The 27,412-nt window shown below is 37.0% G+C and overlaps 1 protein-coding gene across 3 annotated transcripts in view; it reads left to right on the forward strand.

The window, feature by feature from the left end:
- The window catches only part of C2H10orf67 (chromosome 2 C10orf67 homolog), a 33,861-nt gene extending 6,449 nt beyond the window's left edge, over positions 1 to 27,412 (forward strand). The window contains exons 5-12 of one of the 3 annotated variants that reach the window (XM_015853299.2): positions 5,457 to 5,601; positions 6,737 to 6,795; positions 9,809 to 9,874; positions 19,289 to 19,392; positions 19,487 to 19,546; positions 23,316 to 23,403; positions 24,394 to 24,477; positions 26,445 to 27,412. In XM_015853299.2, coding sequence (XP_015708785.1) covers positions 5,457 to 5,601; positions 6,737 to 6,795; positions 9,809 to 9,874; positions 19,289 to 19,392; positions 19,487 to 19,546; positions 23,316 to 23,403; positions 24,394 to 24,477; positions 26,445 to 26,456 — 618 coding nt within the window. In that variant the 3' untranslated portion in view covers positions 26,457 to 27,412. The remainder of the gene's footprint in view (positions 1 to 5,456; positions 5,602 to 6,736; positions 6,796 to 9,808; positions 9,875 to 19,288; positions 19,393 to 19,486; positions 19,547 to 23,315; positions 23,404 to 24,393; positions 24,478 to 26,444) is intronic. The other 2 variants (XM_015853298.2, XM_032443066.1) reach the window with 2 other exon arrangements.

A 27,412-nucleotide genomic window follows, 5' to 3' on the forward strand; every position in this document is an offset into this window, starting at 1 on the left:
TCTCTTGCTATAGGTAGGTATTTTGACTAAAGGAGTCTATAGTACTCTATTAATGTCACTCAGTTCAATGTGATAGTGTAATCAGTGATAGTTTGACTAAGAGGTTATAGACAGTGTTTCTTTTGATCTGTTTTTAATAGCATAAAATATTTTATAAAATATTTTTGTAACTCCTCGAGGAAAAAAGAAAAAAGAAAAGAAAAGAAACAAAACTTGTTTAAAAATATAATACTTGGATAAAATATTGCTCTCAGCACTATTTTATTCCATTTCAGTTACAGAAAAGTCCATCTTTGTACTTAAATTACTACTTCTCTTGTTTTCTTTGTTCCTTCTGAAATAAATCACTTTCTTCTTCAGAACTGTGTTGTTGATCATTTAAGTTGGCATTTCAGATGTACAAATGAAGATCAAAATCCTTCATGTTTAATTTTTCTTAACTCCTGCAATAGTTCGACAACCACTTGGGTGTAACCATTCATTGACATGAGAAGTCCCTTTGAATAATTTTCCCCACACCAATGTAGACATAAATAGCTAGCTATAATGGCTGAGAACTGTCTTAATTATTCATCCTGTAGCCTTCAAATGGGACACTTAATTCAGTTACATATTTCTGTATATCATTTCCTTTTCCTTCAGTAATATAAACATGTCCTTCCCAAGTTAACAACTCTTGTCAGCAGTTCACTGAAATGTGAGAAATCTGTAATGCCTTTTTGAACTTCACATATACTTTAGTGTGATAAAAAGCAGTCTCAGGTTCTACAGAAGTTTTAGCTAAGCCTGACCGTAGATTGCTTTTTGATCTCAGCTCCCTGTGCATCATTAAAATGTACGGTAGTAATGAAATCTGAAAATGCCATCTTCTGCTGGCAGCCACAGAAGTTAGACAGTGTTGCCTGTAAAGGGGAATGATGGAGTCTCAGATGTACCCTCTGAGGAAACAAGGTATCTCTCTCCATTTGGAATTGATAGCTATGCAATTCTAGAACAGGATTTTTAAGCTGTGTCAGTAGTTCTTGTTAACAGAAGGAAGTGATAGTAATTCATTCTTGTAATAGTCTGTTAGCTACAACAGTCAACAGCAGTACATTTTATTTCTTCACTGCTTCATTTGGGCATCTTCCACTGCTTATTGGGCATTTGCTATTATTGGAGGTTTTGCAAGGCTTTAAAATAGTGAAGCAAAGAAAGGACTATAAATGGCAATCATAGAATCATAGAATCACTCAGGCTGGAAAAGACCTTAAGATCATCAAGTCCAACCATGACCTAACCATACCACCCAAACTAACAACCCTCCGCTAAATCATGTCCCTGAGCACCACATCCAAACGGCTCTTAAACACATCCAGAGATGGTGACTCAACCACCTCCCTGGGGATCCTATTCCAGTGCTTAACAGCCCTTTCTGTAAAGAAGTTTTTCATGATATCCAGCCTAAACTTACCCTGGTGCAACTTGAGGCCATTTCCCCTCATCCTGTCACCAGTGAGAAGAGACCAACCCTGCTCTCACTGTAAGCACCTTTCAGGTATTGGAAGAGAGCAATAAGGTCTCCCCTCAGCCTTCTTTTCATCTGTCTAAACAACCTCAGTTCCCTCAGCCTCTCCTCATGGGCATATTCTCCAAGCCCTTCACAAGCCTTGTTGCCCTTCTTTGGACCTGCTCCATCACCTCAATGTCCTTTCTGTACTGAGGTGCCCAAAACTGAACACAGTACTCGAGGTGAGGCCTCACCAGTGCCAAATACAGAGGGAGGATGACTTCCCTAGTCCTGCTCATGGATTTAGATGTCATTATTCTGAACAAAAATCTTAACCAAGATTTTTTACCAACCTTTGTGTAATCTATGAAAGAGGTAAAATATTCCTTGGGCAAAGCCCTCGTTAGCCAGTAGGAGATCTCAAAAAATACATTGAAATAAGGAATTAACTCTACCTGTTCTCTGAGAATTCTGCTCTCACACAAAAGGGAGCATTCTCTATTTTCCTGTTGAGGAATTTGCAATGAGATGCCTATTCTCATTCCAATGTTATGCTGTTTGAACTTCTTTTCCAGCTCTCACTTGCCTTAAAAAATTGAAAGGATTTATCTGGGCCAGTGGTAATTTGTTAGTTCCACCCTTTCTGACGCCTCCATTTTGTTATATTTAAAAGACCAGAATAGTTGACAAAATACAGTGTCCAGAAGATGAACTGCACGCGAAAATGACTGGAGTATGTTATTAGAGAATCTTGATCCCCTGAAATCTCCTGGAGGACTGGAAGCCCTTTTAGAATATACCCATTAGCAGAATTGAAGATACGAGGGTAATAGAAAGTAGTATCTTGTGTGCAACCAGTGACCGTACTAAAAACTTCCACTTTCAACCCTGACGTTTTAAATATAAAAGTGAAACAGTTACAGTTATAAATGTGCTCTGTAACATGTTATGGATATATGATTTTCCAACAGTAAATGCAAATAAACACAGGAATAATCATTTCCCCTGCAGCTCTAAACTGCCGTACTTTGGATCGTTTTTATGACGGCTTGTACAATTGCACCCTCTTGTGGTGTAAATAATAGGCTTTAAATGCCTAAAATACAGCTTTGGAAGGAAAAAGGAGATGATCATTTAAATGACAGGTTTTCAACAGCGATTTTGTTACCAAGGCAAATTCATAATAAACCAACAGCAATAACAACTTCAGTTTATAATTTTAACTGAATATGCTCAAGTGTTGTATTTTTTGGTATTATATTAGAGCATCAGCAATTTTTATTGTATATTTTTGCAGTAAAAGTGCAAAAATCCTACCTGTTTTTCAAGCACCCTTTTAGTTATCTTGTGTGCATACAAAATACTTTGAGATGCCAAAGAGAATAATAAATAGCATAATAAATATCTCTATTCTCCCACCTTTACGTCAAGAGCCATTTGCCTTTAAAATTGTCATTATAGGTGGATAAATGTAGTAGAAGTTTTTTATGGCCCAAAATTATGAATGCACATAAATACCTTAAGTACATAATTCCTTATGTATGCAGGTAACAACCTATATTATGTCACTTTAATGACAGTGTAGTTGGATTTATTTAGGCTTAGCATATACTTCTATTTATTTATTTGTTTGTTTATCTTAAAGTAGTAAAACTGTTAGAATAGAGATAATAAAATAGATGAGGTGAGAAATGCTGAAGTCTCTTGTCTAAGCCGTGTCATAATTGCCTTCCAGCCTCCAGCCCTTTTTTCTTACATCTTAAAAGTTCCCCAGTTTAAGCAAGCCAAACGCTACCGCTGTGGGCAGATGGTAGAGAGCACATTGCTACAAAACCTGCCACTCAAAGTGTAACAGATGACTGTAGCTACAGAAAATTGTCCCTTTGTTCATTTTGCTAATGAGTGTCCTCATTGCAGCAGGAGCCTGAATAGTTAATGACGTGCAGTTCTGGTCCCTGGCAGGCGGTGGGGCTACAGCTATAGGCTGCCTCGGTAACGTGCAAAGTCCAAGTGGAGAAAGTGGTGTGTGGGGCGTTTGTATCCTTTCACTAGAACACTAAAGGACTACGCATACACTTGTACTTGTGGCACCGTTTAACACTTATTCACGGGATTCATTCAATCGTTTGGGCTTTATGATAAACTCAAGGTTCTTCTCCGAGCATCGGCAGTTGCTCAAATACCTCCTGAGGAACAGAACAAATGGACCTCAGCCTGTGAAGAGCTGTAACAGCTTCTTAGAAGCTCAGTGGAAATCCAGAGTTGGTTTTGCAGTGGGTTGAGTTGGCTACAGCCAGAGCAGAGTTAGTTAACGCTGTAATACTGCACATGCTGTTCTCGTAGTGCTGCTATTTCCTTTGCTTGGTGCAGCTTCTCAACACAAACATGCCATCTAGTAATTACCATGTAACAATAATTTAAGTTTCTTACTGCACAAAGATTGTTTAAGGTGAAATACTGTTGAAACATTTTCCTCAAGTTTCTGAAGATGCCTTGCATTCGTAAGAGTAACGTTTTTGCTAAGAACACTTGCTCTTTATGTAAACTTTCTTCAGTAAAGGATGGGGAAGCACAAGCTTGTATGAATTACTTTTCAGAACTCTTTGCATTTTATTTACACAATTTCTTATAAAACCAATGAAAACATTGCAGCCAAAACTTTGTATAGAACAATGATAATTTGTTCTGGTTACTGTGAGATCAAAAATGTTTTTTCTGAGGCAAAACAGAAAGTTCTAGACAAAATGTTACCCCTAAGTACCTTCCAGCTCAAGTCTCTATGCCATTTGAAAACCTCAGAGTTTTGTTTTCAAGTAATTTTTTTAAACAGAGTTCATATTTTTACTGAGCAAAGCAAACGACATCCTAAATTTTCCTTAGTAAGCAAAGTAGCTGCTGTCTGAGTCTTCTCTTTTGTGTTAATATTTTAAAGAGATCCAGGAGTTAGTTAATATTCCGGTATTACTATAAAGATCCGTGCCAGCAATGAAAGCTTTTCTATAATTTTAAAAGAAATATGTGGCAGTAAAATCTAGACAGCCATAAGACAGTATATTCAAATGTTTTCAATAGCTCTGAGTCCAACAAGAGAAAAAGAGTAGCTGTCCCAATAAGCTTCAGTTGCATAAGAAGTCTTTTCCATAATGGACGTGGCAAGATTTAAACAAAGGACACGCATAATAAAAATGTAAATGAGTTTGCTTTACTAAAACTATAACTTTAAAGTCTTTTGTTGTATGTTATCCTGGAACCTTCTTACAAGGTAATCACTGTTTGCATAGAGATTTAAACCGTTGTCTTCAATAGCATTAAACCCCTGCACGGTCTATGTGTGACAGGCATGCAAAGCCATGTTAATGTTCAGAATATGAATTGCCTCTGGGTGGCTCCGACACCAAGTAGCAAACCAACTGTGTTGATATCAGAAGGCCTGATGGACTCCATGCGGCTCCCAGCCTGAAAACTTCACCGCTTTGACATGTGATGTGCTCCTCATGACACTGGCAGCACTGTCACTGAGAAATGGCACAAAGGCAACAAGCCCCCCTCCTTAGCCATGCACTTTGCAACCCCCTGGTGTTGCCTGTCCGCAGCCTCTCCTGCCTGCCTAGTTACGGACAGCGCTTCAGAAACACGGGGGGAAGTGTGGGTGGATAGGCCCCAGCTGCCTTCCTGGACTCAGCCTCCATAATAAATTGACCTGAATGATGAGGGCACACAAACAGTATGATATGCATTATTCCTGTCAATAAAACGTCCCCATGTGTTATAGTCTTTGTATATAATGTACTGCAGCCTTTCTTCTTGCAGGAACCTATTTAGAGCCTCAACTTTTTTCTATTCACATTATGACTCTGTAATAGAATTCAGAAATTATATGATACTGTGTTGTATAATATTATAGCAGTGCAGCATACTGAAATCCCTGATTCCTTACTTATAAATTCAAGGCACTGCGATCTTTTAGGTCGTCTTTGAAGACGATGACCGTGGAAACAAAAAGCTTGAAAAAGAGAATGAAGAGTTCAAAGAAGAGGTTTTCAGGCTACGCAGTGAGATTGCTCGTCTTGAAGATTCTCTGCAACACTCTGAAAAAGAAAAGCGTGCATTAGGTAAAACTTGGAGCTGATGTGGCTCGAGATGTTCAGCTGAAATGTTGCTGAAAGTAGGAATTAATTGTTAGTGCGCTTCAGAAGGATGGTGACTTATTTCTGGGCTGTTGTTTTGTTCTGGTATTGAATGCTAATTTTGTATGTATTTGTACAGAAAATCATACATATTTATTCTAATTTTAATGCATATATTTACATATTTTTATTTGATGACAAAGGAATATTTGCTGTGGCTTTTGAGACTCGTAATGTTGCCTAGCAATGCGGTTGAATTTATATTTTGGGGCGGATAAGTGCTGTAAAGTTAGTGAAGTAGAACAGAATTATATGTCAATATTTTTGCTTTTAAATGACAGTCTGCTATTTTATCTTCATTATATGAAATTCTATCTGGGGTAGTTTTTGAGCTCCTGCAGAATATCCAAATGTACACTTTTCCATCTAATTATAGTACTTCTGTGTTTCTGTGCAAGTGTTCTAGCAGAAATGGTTTCTCTCAAATAATCTATCACTACTTTTGATATTTTTGCTTTATTACAGTTCTGAGAAGGAGATTTTTTCTTTTTTCCCCAAAATAAAGTACAAAATGCAACAGGTTGTTTCTTGTATATTTTCTTTATGAAATATTTAATGGAGAACTGGAAACTATGGCAATAAATTCAAATTTGGCTTTTTAGTTTTATAACATCCATGTGGTTTAGGCCCAGTATTGTCTTTAATAGGTGCAAGATGAATTTGACACAGAAAAAATTCCTGATTCCTGTTTATCATCTGATTCAATGGTGCTTCTTATCTTATGGAAGTTTTGTGTGAACAATAAAGAACCACCTGCTAAAACACTTTGTACTGGCTGTGACTAACAGCAAGGATGTCCAGAATTAGTATTGATGAAAAGCTGTGGGCTCTCAGTCACACTTGGCTCTTGAACTTACTTCTCAATCTCAATTTGACCAGCCAAACAGCAGGAAGAAGGCTGTGAATGTCAAGGGCAGTGATGAAGGTCACCATTCTGCCAGGACTCCTCCACTGTGCATTCCATTGGGTTTATAGACTGACCTGAAGCAAACATTTTGCATACAATAATGAAGGCATATAATTTCATGACATTTCTCTTTCTTTCTCCTCTTGTTTTCAGATAAGCAGGTTCAAAGAATGCAATTAAAAATGGAAAGTGATGAGCGAACTATTCAAAAGGTATGGTAATTTTTACATTTGTGAGCTACAGTCCTGGAGGAACATTAACAGGCTTGGACTGTTGGCAGAGTACAGACCACATAATGCTAGGAAGCTGAAAAATAGTCTTAGACTTGAATGGTATTATTTTACATTTTATGGTAGTGTGACTCACTGTAGAGCAATAATGAACTGGTGTTCCTTTAATCAGTATGGTTGTTTCTTGGCCCACCCTACTGCATAATTTTGTTGAAATACAGTGAAAGTTCTGAACCTCAATATACAACACTAATTGATTGACTACTTTAGTTTAGAAAGAAACACATTCAATTATATTTTGAAGGCAGGGTAAGAGCAAATAACTAGTTACATCCACCAAAGGCCTTTTAAGTAACATACAATTTGTAAAATATTCCATTATCCATGCATAGACCCATGACTATTTGTGACTTATTATTTATGTGTTATCTAAGCAAGACAGTATCTTAGCAAGGCATTAAATACTACTTTCTAAAAAGCGTTTCTAGTGCTAATATCTGTTTGGTAACAAATGACAAAGCATGGACAGGTCTCAGTGTTGGTATAACTTCTAGATATCTTTCCAGTGGGCTTTCTGTCTTGTGACAGTTCTCAAATGACTTTTATTTTCTGCAGGGCTCAGATTTCATTCCTGAGATCTATTCATTTTTAATAGAAAACTGTAAAACAGTCACAAATCTTCCAATAGAGAACGTTCCTTCTGTGAAAAATCCCCAAGAGATTCTGCAGAAAACTCACTTATCTGTGGTAAATCTGAAGGGAAATAATGACATTTCTTTGTGCTTATTAAGGATTACAAAATTCTTGCAAAACTTAATGTTAAAAAAAAAAACAAATTGAAGGTGAACTAAGGCACTGGAATTCTAAAGTCATCCCTTTCGTTGGCTTTCCTTGTGACTGTGGATGAATCTGCCTTCTATGACCAGGCTTCCCACTCTAAAATACAGAAACCTACTTATCTGTAAAAGACTATTGAAAGGTTAGATTCATTAAAGTTTAAAAAAGAGATGCTGTGTATGAAATCTAAAATTGGAAATGGGAAATTAGTTGGTCAGCCTACTTCACTGCTCTGTCAGGGAAGGGATGCTTCTGTTAGCATTATGTCTGCTAAGGTTTGACCATGGTCAGGAATCCCCCTCAGGTTTGAAATCTCATTATGCTGAAAAGAAAGTGCCAGTCATCAGTTCCTATACTATGTAATTCTTCTTTTGCAAATGCAAATAATAAGTCCAGTAATTTTTATTGTACATTATTTTACACCCTTTCACTTACAGGAATTTTTCTCCCAAAGTTTACTTATTTTCCTTTTCTTCACTTCATCTCAATGCAATGGAGGTTTTTGTCTCACACACTGCATCTTCTTTCAGATTCTCCCTCAGCCAGGGGATTTGAGCAGCAATGTAGGAACTCTTCTACCTATCCCTCATGTCATTTCAAAGTTCTACATTTGTGTAAATACGGATCACACGCTTTCATCCCAAACTTCCTCCAGTACCACAATCCATACATGTAGCCCTTCATGACTGCTGCACTTTCTGTCAAGTAGGTAAGACTGAAGTGCTGTCAGAAGCCTTTGGAGCAGTCCTTCTCATTATAATTCTGATAACTGCATATATAAAAGAAAAAATATATATATACAGTTCCATAATATTCCATTACTGAAGTTTCTGATATTTTTTTCCCCTTTCCCATTCTGCTCAGTGGTGAACTTGAGGATGTTTGAATAGATAGCTCTATATAGCAGTGATTTAAGTGCTCATTTACACTGTGGTCTGATTGGAAAATATTTTCTTTAAAGAAGAGCCACGCTCTCTAGAGTACAGGCAAGGATTCTTCACATGGAGAAAGGAATATTGCCCTGAGTTCATTGAATTATTACTGAGTATCTGTGTTTGGTTTTTATGTGTCCATGTGCATTGTGTGGGTTTGTAGTTTTGTTTGTCTGGTGTTTTTTTCTTGTACTCTAATGTAAAATTCATAAACGATCCAGCAAGTCATAACACAGCATTCCCCTTTCTCATGCAGTCACAGCTCCGCTATGTTGTGAAGCTCATGCGTGAGCATTCTGTATCTAGTCTCATGAATTTCATATTCTTTGAGTCCAATGGCACAGCTTGAACAGAACTGGTGGCTTATTCTCATCACAGAGTGGTAGTTAAGGCACTTTTCCATGACTTGGGATATTGTAATCAAGGCCCATAAAACTCCCAGAGGCACACAATGTGGGCTGCCCTGATTTGTGGCTGAGCATTCCAGCTTCTGGGTTATTGTGCTGAAGGGGAGCATTTCTCCATTTTTATGAAAGAAAATGAATGACAGTGTTGTGTTCAACGTTGTCTGGTTTTAATAATGTTCTTAATGCAAATTCAGTAAGCAACAAACTCTGCTCCTCGTCTCACTAGGAAATATAGATGTTTAACTTGCTGGTCCTGACTGACAGCAACAGTGATAGCTCCAACCCAAGGACACTTAGCTGTGCAGTGTAATGTTTAAGTGTGTTTGATTCTGAAACTTCTGAAAAATCTCTGAGAAATCCTTCTTGTGCTCTTCTGTAGGCACACCCCTTTGTCCCTGGTGAGACCAGATGTATCATTTGCTGACAAATCTTATTTCCTGCAGATCTTTTAGAACTCTGCAAATTATTCACAACTCTGCCATCTTTTCTACAAGTGTGTACATGTCTATAAGACACATTTCGGAGAGTTCAAATCTCTGTTTCTGATGTTTTTGTCATCTTTCAACCTCCTGTGACATCACACTCTATTTAACTTATGTCAGAAGGCTTTTATGTACGTGACTCATGACACTATTAAATCCCACAGGAAAGTGGCTAGCTGTAAGTCAAGATCCCTTATCTACTACCAGCACTAATACAGAAATGTTAGTCGATGTGTCATCTCATGATCAGGGAATTGTCTCTAGAAATAATTTTCAGAGAATTATGCCTGCATGGAATACAAAATCCAACATTAGTCTTCATGTGTTTGCATTTTAGTTGGTTGAATTTCAAGAACAGATGAAGGCAGAACTTGAAAATGGAAGATCATTAGGAGAAAATCTGGTAAGATATTATTTGTGTAAACCTTTGTTTGTGTGAACCATCATTTATTGAAAATATAATAATATATTCAAAGCTTTTTCAATATCCTGTAGACTGAACGTATGTGTTCTTTATGTCAGCATGTCGCTTTACAGGTGAAAAAGCTATTGCGAATTTATGTTAGAGTTTTGTTTTGTGTGTGTGGTATTTTGAGAGGGACTGATATAAACAATGCTACTAGAAATGTTTAGAAGAAAAAACACTAATATCTTGTTTTAGACAGGCTTGAAAAACATTTAATAAATGTAACATTATTTGTAAAGGCTTACGGCTGCTGTTAACAAATGCCGTAGGCAAAGATACAGAGTTTTGTCTTTAAATATTTTTGTATTCTGCATTAGTCTCATAAGAACACAGCCTTTTATTTTCTTTTTACATGATCCAGGAACTTTCCAGACGGCTGGTCCTTTATTTTGCCATTTGACTTTTTTTTTTTCCTAGCCTGATTTCGTACTGGCTTTCACACTGATCACCACTAGTATGTCTTTGTTACAGTAAACTGACTGGGTTTATTATAATAAAAAATAAAACACAGCTTGACTTGCGATCTAAATGTGCTGGAAAAGAATATGATACTGTTTAGAAGAGAAAAGGTTGTGAATAGAAAATCAGTACCACTTCAGTTATTTAAACATTTGCTTTTCTGCAGCTTGTCAAACTTTGTGCCAAGTCATAGCTGCTGCACTTTGTTTTGTTAATCTCAGCACCATGTGTCGTGGGCTTTTTAGCGAGGGGGCCAATCCTATGCTCCTTCCTCAGTTCTCGGTTTCAGTGAGTCTGGGTGAGTATTGTAGGACTGTGGTTTTTTTAAACTGGAGGAAAACAAAATACAACATTATAGGACAGGGCTTTCAGATCAGTTTACGAAAGTGAGCAGCCACCAAATAAATTCCCTGCCAAATGAATCCAAATCAACATCTTCATAGTGAAAATAGTTTTCATTGTGGGGAAAAAAAAAAAAAAAGATACATGCACAATTCTCTTGGAATTAGGAAGTGATGAATGAAAGAATTTTATATCTGCCTTTCTAAACTTAGCCTGCTAAGGCAGGGTGTGCTGACTTGCTCACTCTTCAGTGCAAGCTGCTCTATAAAGAAATATCTTTTGGAACACAAATGCAGAGTAGAGAATCCTGGCTGGTGCTAAGAAGTGCATTCTGATCTGTTGATTTGTTGTATCATATATTTATCAAAAACACTTGAACACAGTGTTGTTAGATGGTAAAGCTGGGGGTTGATTTGGTTTCCTAGTTTGTTTCTGAACTGATTTATAACACGAGAAGAGCTCAGACTTCCGGACCTGAAATCATAACTGAGGTACCTGGAGAAATCATTTTAAGTTGCAAATTGAATTATGGTAGTTCTAGAAATCCCTTAGGAACCTCCAACACTGAAATTTAGGCAGTTGTGATTGATATATCCTTTATATATATTAAAAACAAACAAACAAACAAATCCACCGGAGACCAAAGCTTTTAATAATTCATGAGTAAAATAAAATAGTTTTTAAAATGAATAAATATTGATTCTTAGACATTCAGTTCTATTTTCACCCTGGAGTAAATTCCATTTTTTACCTCAAAAATACTTCATCTTACTGAAAGAACTGCGAAAGCGTTCCTAGCTCAGAAATGGTCCAAGTTCCAAACAAAGGAGTGCATGGCAGCCCAACCTCTGCAAAGGATACTGAGCAAGACTTGGCTTCATTCTTCCCTCTCCTCCCAGTTCTCTTTGAAGTCAAGCACACAGTTACCAAATATATAGGACTCACTTTGTGAGCATGGCTCTAAGGTCCCATGGTACCTCAAGATAAACATGAAATGTATGCATTGCAACAACTTATGAAATGTACTGAAGATGCCTCGACTACCCCACAATGCCCACTAATTTAGAGTATTTCTTTTTGTGGCCTTACCTTTTCATTGTGTATCATCAAACAAATCATCACAAAACATGAAAGAAATACAGCAGTAATGCAGTAAGGCTGACAGGTTGGTGCAGTAATGTGCACAGTTAAGTGGCACATTATCCTGAGGAAAACAACAAGGGGTAGGCTCAGTGCAAACTTGCACACTTTGCTCATTGAGACTTCTTGTTGGTACTCTGAGTGCATACAAATGTGGGAATGAAAGATGGACAAGCAAGAGAATAAAAACCGGCTCAGAGCACATTGATCACATGAGGAAGTGAGTGCTGAATGTCAAAAGTGCATTGTATGTAAGGCTGAAATGTAATGAAAATATAAATCCTATGACATATGGTGGAATAAAGCACTGGCACTCTCAAAAGTTCTCTAAGAACTAGAAAGCTTTTAAAAGGTTGCCATGAAGATTATTATGTGAATTAATTAATTTCTGTATTACCACGCACTTCTGCATATTTTGACTTTGTTGCAATAAATGTTAGAAAGTGATACAGAATGACATTTCCTAATAGTATAAAACTTGGCAAATGTAATATTGTTCAATTAAATTACATAACTATCAGTAACATACACAAATTAGAAACAAGAGCAGAATTCTGGAATAAATCTAAGGAGAAAAGCATTCATTTAAATGTTTTTCCTTTTTTGTCTGCTTCAATGATTCTTTCAATATTTGGGGATGGATCCCCATTTATAAATTTTGCTTTCCTGCCATGTAATACAGACTCATAATCAGCATTGAAAAGTAACACAGAAATGACTGGCTCTGTTACAGCTCAGTGCCAGCCAAGGAGTTGCTGTTATTTTCTGATGCTGTTAACAGTCCCAGTTCATATTCAGTGGAGATTTCAAAGGCAAAGTGTTTTTCTAGTTATCGTGTCCCCTGTCTGTGAACTGAAAAATAATTTTGCCTTGTCACAGACTAAAATTCAAATGCATATTTATACGACTTTTTCTCAATAGAAAGTCATTTGCCTTTTGAGCACACTATATATAAGATACTTCTTGTTTTCTCATTTTAAGAAAAATGGTCAGTAAATGATAACAGGGAGTTAATATTAGGCTTTTTCCAAGTCTGTGCCTATGATTTCATTCGTATTTCTCAGTAGTTCATTGAACCAACAGAAGGAGAGGAGGCACTGAAACAAAAATGCCAGTTGTCCTGGGTGGTGCACAAAAAGAAGTATACAAGTTTTTGTTTTAAGTAAAATATAACTAAATTTTGTTAGCCAATGTTTCAAAATGTCCTTCTTGTGTCATGCCTCTTTTTTAATTGTCTTAATCCAGTTTTTTCTTTTTCCACTGGTTTCCCCATAACTTTGTGTTTTAGTTGAGTAAAAGAATACTTTCCTTGTCCTGCACCAATAGCACTCTACTCTCATTACAACTTTTTTAGTCTCTTTTTCCGTTGCTTCCAGACAGTCAAGTAACATCGCTCCTAGACTTTATCCTTATCTCACTACCCCTTTGAATCTAGATGTTCCTCACTGTTCCTTGCTCTTTAATCTAAGCACAGCAAAGGTGGCAGACCATAGGGGATGATTTTTGAAAACTATGGTTAGCTGGTAAGCATAGCTCAAAGTCTGTGCATGAAAATGAAAATCTGTCTTCGTGTAATTTTCCAGAGCCCGAAGTCGTCTGTCTACTGAACACTCTCAAACAAGTGTACTAATTCTGCAGAGTGGTTCATTCACTCCTTCATGAGTATTTGAGGATGTTCTTTAACTTTCATGGGATGTATTCATAATATCAAAATGAACACAGACAATCACTGTAAGAACAAAGGACTTTTTGATGATTCATTACCCCTGAAGTTAGATCGAATTCAAGTTTCATAATGTACTTCTTTCAGTGGAGGACTGCTGATATCCCTTGTCTTCCTAAAAGTTGAAATGATATTAAAAACAAACAAAAAAGCCAGTGCTCAGAAGTTAATATCTAAATTTTTCTCATCAGCCTGACATTTGAAGCTGAATTTCCTTCGACAGATATTTGACATATCCTATTAATCAGAGTTACACTTTGAAATCTATGGCATGTGGTGAGAACAAGCCATATGCTGAGATAAACTGAACATCTTGGATGGTTGGAACACATGCAATGTTTGAAAGCAGCATGTGATTGCCTTAAAATAAACAAACACACAAACACAAAACTATGGTATACTAGTAGTAATAATCTATCTGTTGGACTTCTTATAGCTCAAAACACTGTATCAGGAGGAGAATTTGTCCAAAGTCAAACAAAGATGCTTAGATACCATGAGAATTTTCTCACTACAGAATTTTTCCTGCTCTTGCATAGGTGCACATCCTAAAAGTGCAGGGGTTGAAAATTAGGTCTTCACCAGAAACTTGGCTGACACAACTGTGATGTTGAAAGGTGAGGGCATAAAGAACTCTAGGCATTCATTACAAGGTTTCCATACTCAAAAAGCCCAGGTTCAAGTGTTCTTGCCTGTTTAGACTCCTACCAGCGTGCTGTTAGAACTGCCAGCAAGCCTTGCCCAGGGTTGGACAGTAAAATTAAAAAGTAAAAATTACTATTCAATTACTATTAAGTACACATATGGTGTTAGCTGATATTTTGTTCTGTGTTTGTACTGTAGCAGACTTGATTATACAATTCTGTTTTGTAGACAGAGCAAGCGGACACCTGCATTCACCTTACAAATTTTTCCGTATCTAGATAGGGATTTTATTTACATTTAAGAAAAAGAAAGAAAGAAAAAAGGAAAATCCACTTCATTATACATTAAGATATCAAAAATAATAGGATATATGTTTATACTGCTTCTGTGGTAGCTGGTGACTGCATAAGGCACTACTGAGCAAAGAGGAGATGGATGTAATTTTATTAGGGAAACAGTAGGTTGGAGATGGAAAAGTACATTGTTCTACTGTCACAGGTTATCTACCTACTCTAATCAAACAGATTTAAAATATTTTTTACAATATTTTCTCTATTTAGAGCAAATAATTCATGTTCAAGAAATGTAATAGTGAGAAGGGTATTGTAGTTGAACAGTATGAGTGTCAAAGTCTTGCCATGGTTCTCCTGAAATCTGTTTCATAGCTTCATCACTTTCAACTTCATTTCTTGGTTCCATTTTATTCTCCATCTTCCATAAATTTGCCCCTTAGCTCATAGTGTTTAGTACAGACTCTGTATTTTGATTATTTTATGCATACTCATTTTTATTGTAAAATCCCGTAATCATTGTAGTTATTGGGAAAAAAAATATTTGCTGAGGTTAAAATCTGTGGTTCAGATTTCAAATAGTATTGAGGCTCATTCAAGTTCTCCAAACTTTGTGAGCTTAAGAGCAAGATACATTTTAGTTTCTCAAGTAGGTGTAATTTCAGAACTTATGAAAAAAGAAATAATACTTCTGAGGCTCCCCAGTGTAGAAGATTCCCAGTCAGGTCACTGTGTCTGATATAACACTCATCTGCATTAGGTAGAAAGTGAAGTCTATACATCCACTGCATTTTCATCAATCTCTGGGCCTTCATGTCTGTGGAGCCCACAGTGATCACATTTAGAATCAGGCAAATAGAAGTCTTCCCAAGGTGAATTTCTCTCTGTAATAGAAATATTTTTTGTTCTAAGTACGGTACATTGAGTTTCACCTTTCACCTTTTAAGATGAAAATGAGACTTGGAGGAGGGGATATTCTATCAAAATAATAGTTGCCGAGTGCTCTTTCCCAGCTGTCTTTCTTCCTACTCATCAAGTTGCAGCTCCAGAGTCTGAAAGCCAAGTCTATTTGAACAGTGGATGGAAAGCATAGTAAGCACGTAAAACTTCAATTATTAGATTCTGGCTACTCTGCATTTTCTGGAAATTAATTATATGTTTTATTACAGGTAGAAATATCTGAAATGTGTTTCCCAAAATGCGTTTCTTATAATCAACAAGTGAATTTGCTACAGAAGAGCAGTACTTCCCTACTGAAGTTAAATATTGGAACCCTTTGATAGAATTCATATTTTGTTTTCCAGAAGACAATAGACTTTTTTAGCAAGGTTTAGATCAATGTTCAGTTCTTTTAGGTTGCCTGAGGTTCCAAGGTGTTATAACCATGCTGAAACCATAGTCAGTTAACTACTTCCATGGCTAAATATGTAGCTGGTTTTCATCTCTACTAACCTGTAACAGGTAAACATAATATATGTAGTGGATTTTAGTATTTTTGAAGACTGTTTTGTTCAGTTGCAAATAACATGCCCTCACAACTCCTGCTACCTAAAAGCTTACACAAGTAGACAAATATATAGTTATGTGCTGCAAATACTTCATTAATGACACAGAGAAAGGATTTCCTGTGGAACAGATGGCCCTTGTAGTGTTAACCAAACTGCTCATCTAAACCAGCATTGTCTGGAACCTAATGCCCTCAGGCAAGGGTCCGACCCAGTTGTGGAGAGGCACCATGCAATGATGACAGATGGTCATGTGTTGAGGCAGTCCAAAGACCATGCATATGTACCATGGGTGGCTGTTGAGAGCTCAGGTTCTCAGTGGAGATTATTCGGGAGGCTTATGGATGGGGTGTCCTAATCTGAACAACATTAATCTAACATGGGAACTTAAATCAGATGGAAAGAAGAAAGCAATAGTTTCTCAGCCCTTCAGCAGCGTTTCATTGGATAGATCAATAGGGGGCAGAAATTTGTTTCATTAGCTTCAATCAGCTTAAAGAGGATATAACATTTAGTCAATCACTCTGCTCTAAATTGAGTGACTGACAAAAATAAATACCTATAATGATACAACCCTAATTTTGAAAAGCAAAAATGAAAACTAACTAATAATTCAAGTGATGGGAAGAGGCAAATAACCTTTACTGTTTAGATCAATTTCATATTTAATTCTGAATGAAATCTTAATTTGCCTGTCTGAGGTTTTCAAACTGAAGGAGAAGAAGCATACAGTAAATAGCAAGGATTTTTGTGATTAAAAGTTTGATTAAGATTCCTACCATATTAATACGCTTCTATGAGCTGGAGATGCTCTTGACATTGGGCAGGGGTTTCACTTATCTCCAAAAGTTGATCTTTTAGCCAGCTTATGTTTGCTTTCCACTTTTGCAAAGATATTTATTCTTCTTTTCAGATGGGGAGTGCATCATTTTGAGAGATACACCTGATGACAGAGATTGAAGAAGATTTTATTATTCTTTTTAAGTTAAAACATTATAATCCCTGTAGGGGATTAAAGTTAACTATTTTTTTTCAATCCATTTTTTTTCATACAGGTTCTTAAGGGAAGAACAGGTACAGCTCCCATTTTCTTTTTGACTTCCATCCTGAACTAGAGCTCAGAACAGCTACTGCTTCCTCAGGGGACTGTTCCAAGAGCGAAGGATCTTCCAACAACTAAAAGCCTTTAAATGTAGCTTTTTCTACCCTAATCTGTCCCAGCAGTCAGTGAGAGGATCAGTGAAGGTTACATGAACACTATTAGCCTTATATTTCAAGCATCTGTAATTCTTTAAAAGAATCAGCTGGAAATGAAATCTTAGGACTTAGAATCATAGAATTTCCCAGGTTGGAAAAGACCTTGAAGATCATCAAGTCCAACCGTAGCCTAACCATAGTACCCTAACTATAACAACCCTCTGCTAAATCATATCCCTGAGCATATCCCTGACTTCAGAGCTGCCCTGCAACATTATACACACAGTCTGATATTTTGTGTGTAGTTACAGTGGGCCTAATTCTGTTTTTACAGTCCTGCATTTACCCAGCTGTATTGCTACTGAAATCCGGAGTGTTATCAGTAAAAATCAGTGTTGGAAGATGAATTTGATCATGTGCTTTTTTAAAAGTCTTTTACTAATAATTTCTATTTGCACTTAATTTAATTTGATTTTTAATAGTATGACAGTAAAATGTCTTTATTTAAAAGGCCTGGTACTGCCTTGTATCTGCGATACTATCTGTTCTTTAACTCTGATGTTTACACCTCTGAAGTAGCCACACAGCCACCAGCACGTGTATTTGAGAGAAAATGGAATGCATCTGCAGCTGAAAAAACAAAGTGATGACTTGATGTGGAAAGGGCCGGGGTTTAATACAAAACATTACTGATGACTTGAAATTTCTATTCAAACGGACAAGTGTAGAACATACCAGATTCAAGTACAGTGTGTCTGTGTGGAGAACTGTGGAAGTATAACAGGGATTGAACGTTTCTCTTGGAGGAAGGAATACATACTTGGATGAGGTGTGAAGAAGCAGGAAATGACTGAGGAGTGGACTGAGGCTTCTCATCTTTACTGATGTTTTTCATTTGATTTTTTATTTTCTCTGTGTAGTGTAGTCTATAACTTACAGTTGGAGAAAGTAATATCTATGAAATCTTGCTGAGAGAGAATGGTGTATTTGATGTGGGTTAGTGTGTTGCAGATTCCTGACATGTCATGCCCAATTAATGGCATTCCAGTTTCATGAAGGATAAAAGTATTATAGGATACTAAACCAGGTTTTCGTGGCCACTGTTAGATTTCAGCACTGCAAGTAGAAGAAAAAGAAATTGCAATAACTAATCTGCCAGTGTAACATGAAACTGAAACACTGCTGCCTGAGAAGATAATGTAATTTCAATGGGAACTTCTTATGAAGAGAAATTGTAGAATCATTCATGTTGGAAAAAGCCTTCAAGATCATCAAGTCCAACCATAACATGACTTCCCAAGTCCCATGCCCTTTAGTGCCATGCCCACATGTCTATTAAATACCTCCAGGGATACAGGTTCCACCATTCCCCTGTGCAGTCCATTCCAATGTTTGACCACTCTTTCCTCGAAAAAAATTCTTTCTAATATACAATCTAAGCCTCCCATAGCACAACTTGAGACATTTGCTTTGTGTCCTACTACTTGTCACACAAGAGAAGAGGCCAACACTCTCCTTGCTGCAACCTCCTTTCAAGTACTTGCAGAGAGCAATGAGGTCTCCCCTATGTGTGCTCCACTAGCACCTGCTTATGTCCTTCCATCCAGTGATCCATGCTGGAAATGAACTTCAGTTTCCTTCTAAGTCTGTGCACCTGGCATTTCCTGCCCTTACACTTGATTTGGAGCTGATTAGTGGCAGGTCATCCACACAGAACCAAAGACATTAAGGCAATGGTAATTTTCCCACTCATAGTACTAAGATGAGGTTCAGACACATAAACCTAGGCCAGGTGTATTTAACGGCCCACTGTGCTGCTTTTGTTATGACTGCCAAAGCATTGCCTAACTGTCACCATTCTTAGAAACAAAAGAAAAAATGAGCCGACTTTGAACTGCTGGCTTAGGCTACAAAATCTTTCAATTATTAGCAGAGTACTGGAAATGTTTAATAGACCAAAACTTGTCACAAGAATAACACTGCATATGAGCAAAACCTGTATTTGTTTTTGCAAGATGATTAAGAAAATAAATGTTTTACTTATGTTTAGATAACCAGTGTAGCACCTGAGCAGCAGCCTGATGAAAGGTCCCTGAATGCTGAAAATGGGGAACTGAAGAAATGTGAAGGTCAAGAGAGGCAAACCATAGCAAGGTAGTGGTCAGTATTTCCAAGATGTGCTTTGAAGACATTTGAGAAGCCCCTACACGATTTCAACCACTTCTTTTTCTGTTTTTATCTTTTGTAGAAAGAAAGCTGAGCAAAGTAATGCAATATGGAAAAAGAAATTCCAGATTGTCCAAAACAGGTGTAGTATTATAACAACGTTGATAAAAACTAAAATACAGACTTTGCAAATTATATTCATGAAAATTGAGGTTGCTATGTACATTGTTCAGTTGCGCAGTTATTACAATCAGAGGATAGAATAGCTGGATTTTAAAAATTGGAATTAAATAGCACTGAGTTGAATAATACACTTTTCAGCTGCTTGTAGCAGATCATAAACACTTCAAGCAGGCAATTTTGTCTGATTCAGTAAATAGTAACCATTGATTTTACAAACAAAACTTGTGTGCATAGACTAATTTTTCATTGAGGACTCTCTGTAGCATGTTTGAAGGTGGTTTCAATCTGCCAAACCCACGTTCTTTAACCAATTTGTTTCTCCGTGACTTCCTTCCTTATGCTCCTCTTTCTTTCAAAGATCTTTTTCATCCCTCTTCTTTCATGCTTTCACATTTCCTGTAATAACTCTCTATCCCAGAATGAGAGGACTTTCTTCTGCTTTTTTCATGTAGTCGCAATTGTCTTCTATGTGTGCTCTTCTACTCAGATGGTTTTCTTCTTCATCTGCCTTCTCTGCATTCTGAAATGTTATGTCTGGAACATGCTGGTTTGTTTCCTTCAGTTGTCAAATGTAACAAATTTCTAGCAAATGAATACTAAGTATTCCATGGATTGCTGCCCAGACATAGATAACTGTTGAGAACTGTGATCTCCATCACACCCCTTCAGCATAGTTTCCTTGTTTGTCTGTTAGTCTGTGACTAATATTGAAAACTCTGGAAAAGATAGGAGTTCCTCTTGTTCTTAAGCCAGTCTTTTTACAAATCCTGACAACTGAAAAGCCCTGATGGTGTTTCAAGGGCAAGAAACACTTGGGTAGCCAGGTGTGCTATGACTATTTTTATACTGGCAAGTAATTTTTCACTATGAAAAAAAACTACATCACTCATATATTCTCATTTGGAATAAAGCAATCAGTTCTTCAAGATAAAACCCTAGGAATGTTCTGGCTCTTATCTATACTCTATGGGCAGCACAGATCAGATGGCATTAGGTTTGGCTCACTCTTCACTATGCAGTCCCCTGCTGCTATCTCTAGAAACCCTGAATTTTCAAACACGCACATAACATCAATCTGCATCTTAGAAAAAGCAACATACATATTTGCCATCATGGTGTAAAAACACCATTCTCGTCAGCCATGATAGATCCGTGATAGCTTATCCACATATCATACAATCATAGAATCATGGCACCACAGGATCATTAAGGCTGGAAAATATCATCTAGTCCAACCCCAACCCACCCCCTCCTCCACGCCCACTGACCATGTCCCTGCTCTCCACATCTACATGGTTCTTCAACAGACAGGTTGTTTTCTGAGAATTTCAAGAGAGTTTCAGATCCAACTGGGCTGATACCCTATTTTAGAAAGACAAATTCTCCTCCAACTGCGTACTCTACTGTACTTCAGGTGGTTATTTTCCTTTATCTTTTTATCTCTGCAACACTTTTCAGTGGTGTGAGAATGCTGTAATTCCTGTCCTACAGATGGTGAACTGTTATGAAGGTACATCCGTTGCACAGCAAACATTTGTCCTTGTGCTTGTACAGTTTGATACAATACCCCCAAGGCCAATGGAGAGCTTCTTGTTAAGTTTGTTATTCATTGAAATTAGCCTCAAGTTATCCTCTCATCTGAAAATTATGAGAATACATTCTGTTGATACAGTGATAACATAATGACAGTCTTATCAGCGTTCTTAGCAATCATGCAAGTCTCAATAGAAAAATAAAATTCTATTATTGTTATCTACTGAGCTCTATCTTAATGAGTATTTGCTGTGTTACCTGAATGGGCAGGGACTGGAGCATTTTTTAACGGAGAACATTAAAATCAGTTGCTTAAGAAAGAGATTAATTTCTCATTTTATATGCAGCAAAGAACTTTCACATCATGGAAACAGATTAATTTTGACTAAATAAAGGCAATTAATGATAAGATACAGATAGTGTATACGAAGGAAAAACATTACTTTTTGATTCTTTTTTCTTCCTGACAGTTTATTAATGGACTGTGCAATTTACTTTTACATGACAGTAGGATTACCTGGGCAGCATATTTACCTTGAATTTTATGCCATATGTTTTGCTATAAATTGTTATTCTCTTATGTTCATAGTTTAAATTTTTAACTATAAAATATGTGAGCCCCTTTGTGACCAGAAAGACTTGTATGTGTTTATGAATATCACCAAAGACTGTGGCCTGGTGGATGTAATGCCTGAAAAAATATCTAGAGAGCATTGAATGTTGGTTGCCCCAAAAGTAATGCTTTCTATTTATTTCCAATGAAGTGACAACTGATACAAAGAGCACAATAATAGCATTTGGTAGAGCAAATTCACACCTACAAAACACTCTTTTTCAACACAGTTGCCACCATTAGCTACGCATTTCCTCCAGCAACAAACAAGAGCCTGCATGCCATGCTTCTAAAAATCTGGGCCATTGGAGCTGGCCTACTGTCACTGTCTCCACTGCTGAATCACAGCACCCACCACTTCACTGTGCTCACATTCTCTGGTTGGTTTCCAGAAACATTCAACAAGCATCAGTGAATGTCAGTGGGTGCCATTTTATCCATATGGAGCAATTCAGCTACACTCCTTTACTTCCTATGCAGTCTCATGTCAGATGCCATTCAGTCAGACTGCCCCTCTGCTGCCATCTCTCACACGGCAGCAAAATGTGCCAGAATATTGGCAGGAAGGTTCAACCCCTACTGCCATACCACCAACATCTGCCTCTGACAGTGTGGCCAACACAGTAAAACAAGAAGCATTACTTTTTGAGAGGCTTTCTGATTGACCTTTCTAATAACAGTTCTCTTTCATTTTTCATAAGAATTAAATCCATTCAAGTTTTCCTTTACTTCCTTCTTAATTTACTATTTGTAGCTAAAAAGATCTGTGAAGTTCTGATCGTGAAGCTAGACACAAACTTTATCATCTCTACCCGCTCTGGTGTAACAGCTGTGAAAGGTGCTAATTAATGTAAAATGGTTTTTGTAGTTATAAATGTCACAGACTTGAGTCATATCATGTCATGTTGTCTTCTGGTATTACTTAACTGCAACTGAACTTTGTATGCTTATTTTGTGGCACAAGAGGCTGTTTAAATGCCTGTTATCAAGCTCTCATGACAAATATAGGGAAAATAATCCAAATCATCGAAACTATTACCCTTACTTAAGAAAAAAATTACCACCCTGTACAATTTTCATCTTAGTTATTTTCCCTTTGCTTACCTTAATTTAAAATTCCCGTATCAGTATTGTACGGAAAGAGGAAAAAAAACATACAGCTGTTCAAATTACCTCCTGAGCTGGACCTTGAGAAATTAGGTAGCAATTTTCATTGATTAGATAAAGTATCAGCTCTCGGTGGTTAAAGATACAGTAAATTTACAGACAGAAAAATGACAGTATTTAAAATTCCAGTTCTGTTTCTATTCCTCACAGATTTTTCCACTGTCTAGGATCTGTTACGTATGTGTTTAGTATAATATACTTCATATAATATATTAATGGCATTTTAATGTATATAGATTGCTGAATTCTTCCCGGTTACTTGCACTATTTTTTCTGACCAATAGTGTTTCCCTAACTATTTCCCCTGGAAAATATAGTTTTCTCTAACTGGCAATTTAAAACTTTAATGTTATGTATTGTAACTCTTAAGAATGGCAGCATAATGTAAGTTCTTTTAATGTGAGATTTTTTTCAGTCTGCATGCAATTAAGGACGAGATGTTTCTTAGACAAACACTGCAACGCCAGCTACTAGCACTTCGATATACATCTCCTGGTGAAACAGTAAGTAGAGAGACAGCAGCTGGATTGTTTTCTTAATTGTTATGTTTTTATCGAAAGTCATGTTGACTTTTCTAATATAACAAGTCATAGAAGCCAGCCTATAGCGTAAAGTCAAACGCCTTTGATAGCAAAAATTGTGGAATGGTAAATCCAATGAAGGCAGATAGTTAAGGCTGGATATGCTCAGCTGCCCACAGCACAATATTGTGTACATAATATGTGTACAGATATCACATAAGTTTTACATTTGATGGAATGAATCACTAGGTTGACATAATGTCTATCTGCAGCACATGAAAAAGCCTTAATGATAACTTTCAGACTGTGAATTTGGACTAAAACTATAGACTTCCCCTTGTTTCACCTGACAGAAAGTAGAGGGATTAGAACTTTAAGACTCAGTGCATTTCTTGCTCTGTGGGCTACTCACATTGTATGTCTTAGCACAGCAGGGAGAGCAGCTCCTAAAAAGTTATCCATCCTCCTCCTATGCGAGTGTGTATGAATGTCAAGAGTGGCATTTAGACCCTTTTTGCTGGAGAGGTTTAATAGGGTGAAATACACCCTAGATTAAGGTACAGAACTTGCACAGACTTGTTACTTCAGTTACTCCAGATGAATTTTCTTCTGATAAAGGAAGTATATCTCATACATTTATACATACATAGGATATTAATATATCAACTTTAGTTGCAAATATATTCAACTCCTCTTGTAAATAAATGGGCAAATCATGAAAAGACAAAGTATATTCTTCTGATTTATAAAAGATTATGCATTGCAATTCCAAATTCAATAAGAATTAAAGTAAATAATAAATAATAAGTAAAAATAAATTTTAAAAATAAAAATAAAAATAAATAATAAGTAAAAAATGTTGCATCCTTTTCAAAATCTTTTATTAATGTTTATTTCTTACTTATCAGCTCTTATGCTTAAACTAAACTGTATTAAAATGTGTTTAATATATGTCTGGTCTGCCATTTACAGATGGTTTGCCCTGTTTGTTGTATTGAAAATGACAGAAAAGGCACAAACAGATTCAAAGCTGGCTCACAGTTACCTTCAACTTCGGTAAGTGTTCTTCTTTTTCGGATCATAAAAGCTTAGATATTCTCTGCAGTAAATGGGGGTAGCATTTTTGACAACTTTGTGAAGCATAGGACTTCGATGTATCCAGGAATCAACATTCATCATTCTCATAATGGGCAATTGTTTCAGTGAAAGAATTTCTCAATGTCAGACAATGTCTTGTTGCTGAGACAGAGATATTTTTCTTTACAATATGAATTATGATTATGTAAATGCATTTTACATTATAGTAATATTTAACATATTCATATCCTCCAAATGTTTGATATCATGTGCATGCAGTAACATTTATGTAAAGCAATCTACATTCAGTTTCAAAGCTAGTGTAACTTGAAATAATAAATAGATGTTTGTGGCTGCAACTGTAACTACCTGACTATGAACCAAATTAGCATTGTCTCTGTGAGTAACACAACTGGTAGTAGCTTGATTCATCTGATATTAAAATAAATAGGAAACCAGAGTGACTTAAGTGAGAAATAAATGACATTCTAAAGTTCTGAATAGCACAGTTGCCCAAAATAATAACACCGCATTTTTTCTTTGAAGCCTAATGCCTCAGTTGATGGATGATCAGATAATTTCAGGGGAGGATCCAAGTTACAATAAACCAGTAGCTTCTAATGATCTTCAATAGGAAAATGTTTCTCATCTAGCTGATTTACTGATGCCTTATGGTTTCTTCTCTGGCAAGATGCTTAATATCAATATCAATATGTTAATAGCATTGTTTAATTCAAGTAGCTGTGCTGATTTCTAGAATCAACTACATATGCCTAAATGATCTGTTGTAATTTTCATATGTATTTCTGACTATGCAAATACAGAGCATTGCTGCATTTTTATCTGTGAATGCATGAATGTCATTTAAATATTTCCCTTTGGTTTTGTTATATATTCTGGCATGCAAGTTTTTACTTTGAATATTGCTGTACTCCTTGTGTTATTCTTATGTAGCTCTTCTTCTGTTATTCTGATTCTGTACATACAAACTACTTTTATTTTGGAATGAGTTAGAGGTATCACAAGTGTGATGGTTTTCTGACAGGTTTGATCCCTTGGGCAGTCTTAGTCCTGGAAACATTTAGTTGCCTCTACTGTTTTGCAGTTAGCATTGACTCTGCTGTAATCAGTAACAAGCAGCGATAAGGGCAGCTATGAATAATACGTTTTACGTCACAATATTTTGTGAACAACCAGATTTTTCCTCCTTCCAGTCAGCTGTTTGCTGAAATATGAAATAAGAGCTAAGTTAGTCCTCTATGTTTTTGGAGTGTCAGTTCTTCCCCATGTGGAAGGCTACATTCAAAATGACTCAGATCTATTACATTATTGCTGGGGATGACTACCAAGTATACAAGTGGAGGATTCTTTGGGATCTGCAGGAACAGAGGACTTGCAGGAATCCTATAACATAGGTATTTTAAATTCTGATTAAGCAAGTAGGCATGTTTTGGATACTTGTGTGTTTCTGGCTCTTCTAGTTCCACATGAGAGAGTGTGCATTCTTGATAAGCAGGTGAAAGTCCAGTAACTTTAGAGGCTGGATGCTTCATACAATCAAATTAACACTAGTTTCCTTTACTCTTTGAAGTCTGTCTAATAAATGCATAACCCCTTTAAATACCTACCAAGCAGGAACTTGTCCAGATAGGCACTGTTACTAGAAGCTCTTAGTTATTGCCAGTGTTTTATGAGTTTGAGACAAATGTTGTATTATTCAAAACAAGATCACCCTTATTATGCAAGACTCTCCATGAATCAAAGATAAAACACATTACACAGAACTATGTGAAGTATGTGAGGCTGTATTTGTTATATTCAGCAGATTATACTAAGTACAATTAAACAGTTATAAAGCCAAATAATATACAAATAAGTAGACTTGGAATTCAGGTTATGAACTACTGTGGTTTTTTTCTGTGTTATTGTTGTTTTGTTTTTAACAGGACCAAGATTAAAAATATTGGTGTGCTGTAGTGCTTTTTCATACTGTTCATAGAAGAAGCCACACAGTAATTCAGTTTGATTCTTTCCATGCAAGCAGAGATCAATCTTCTAGCAGTTTTGCCTACATGAAGCCTTTCTCTTACCAGATCTCCCAAACAGATCTGGACAAACATGGGCAGTTTCGATGTTTCTTTTGCAACAAGCTCCGTCTACTGACTGTCAATTTTTCTGAAAAGAATTGCTGCTCGCATTTTAACAAGTGCTGATCTTCGTGGAAAAGAGAGACGGGAGAAATCGAACCCAAGTCCTAGACAGTTGCTAGTCCCCCTGGCCCACAACTACCTGAGGCCGTGCCATCCCCCCACGCCGAGCTTCAGCACCACGGACAGGTGCCGCGCCCCGCTCCGCGCTTCAGCACCTCAGACAGCTCCACGCCCGCACAAGGCCGCGCACCGACGGCCCCGCCGGAGCCGTAGGGAGAAACACCAGCTCCGGAGACGGCTTCCAGCTCTTCCATGGACGCCAGGGCCTTGCTGCCCTTCCTTTCCAGCAGCCAGCCTTTCAGCCCTTCTCAGTGCTTGTTATCAGAGACCTGTCTGCAAACAGCCAGGGGAGAGTATCTCTGATACGTGCAGATGTCATTTTGTCCAAAGGTAGAACGGCATTCTGCAAAGATTGCGTGAGTTCTAGTCAGTAGGAAGTTATTTAATGATTTTGTATGCCTTTTTTTGTTGTTGTTGCTTTAAAAACACATGATAAACAGATGAATTTATGTGCGTGACAGGATTGCTTTAATGTCCTTCTTAAGCTTGTGCCTCACTTGTTTCTTGGCTATTCCTCTTAAAGGCGTGTGCTCAAACTACTACACGGGCATTAGCAACTGGGCCTTTCACAAACAGCAGCAGCACCTGTGCAGAATTCAGCCTGCTCTTGAGTAACTTTCCACTTTTGGAAACACAGCTGCTTT

The sequence above is a fragment of the Coturnix japonica genome, chromosome 2 (assembly GCF_001577835.2).
Source record: "Coturnix japonica isolate 7356 chromosome 2, Coturnix japonica 2.1, whole genome shotgun sequence".
Lineage (NCBI taxonomy): Eukaryota > Metazoa > Chordata > Aves > Galliformes > Phasianidae > Coturnix > Coturnix japonica.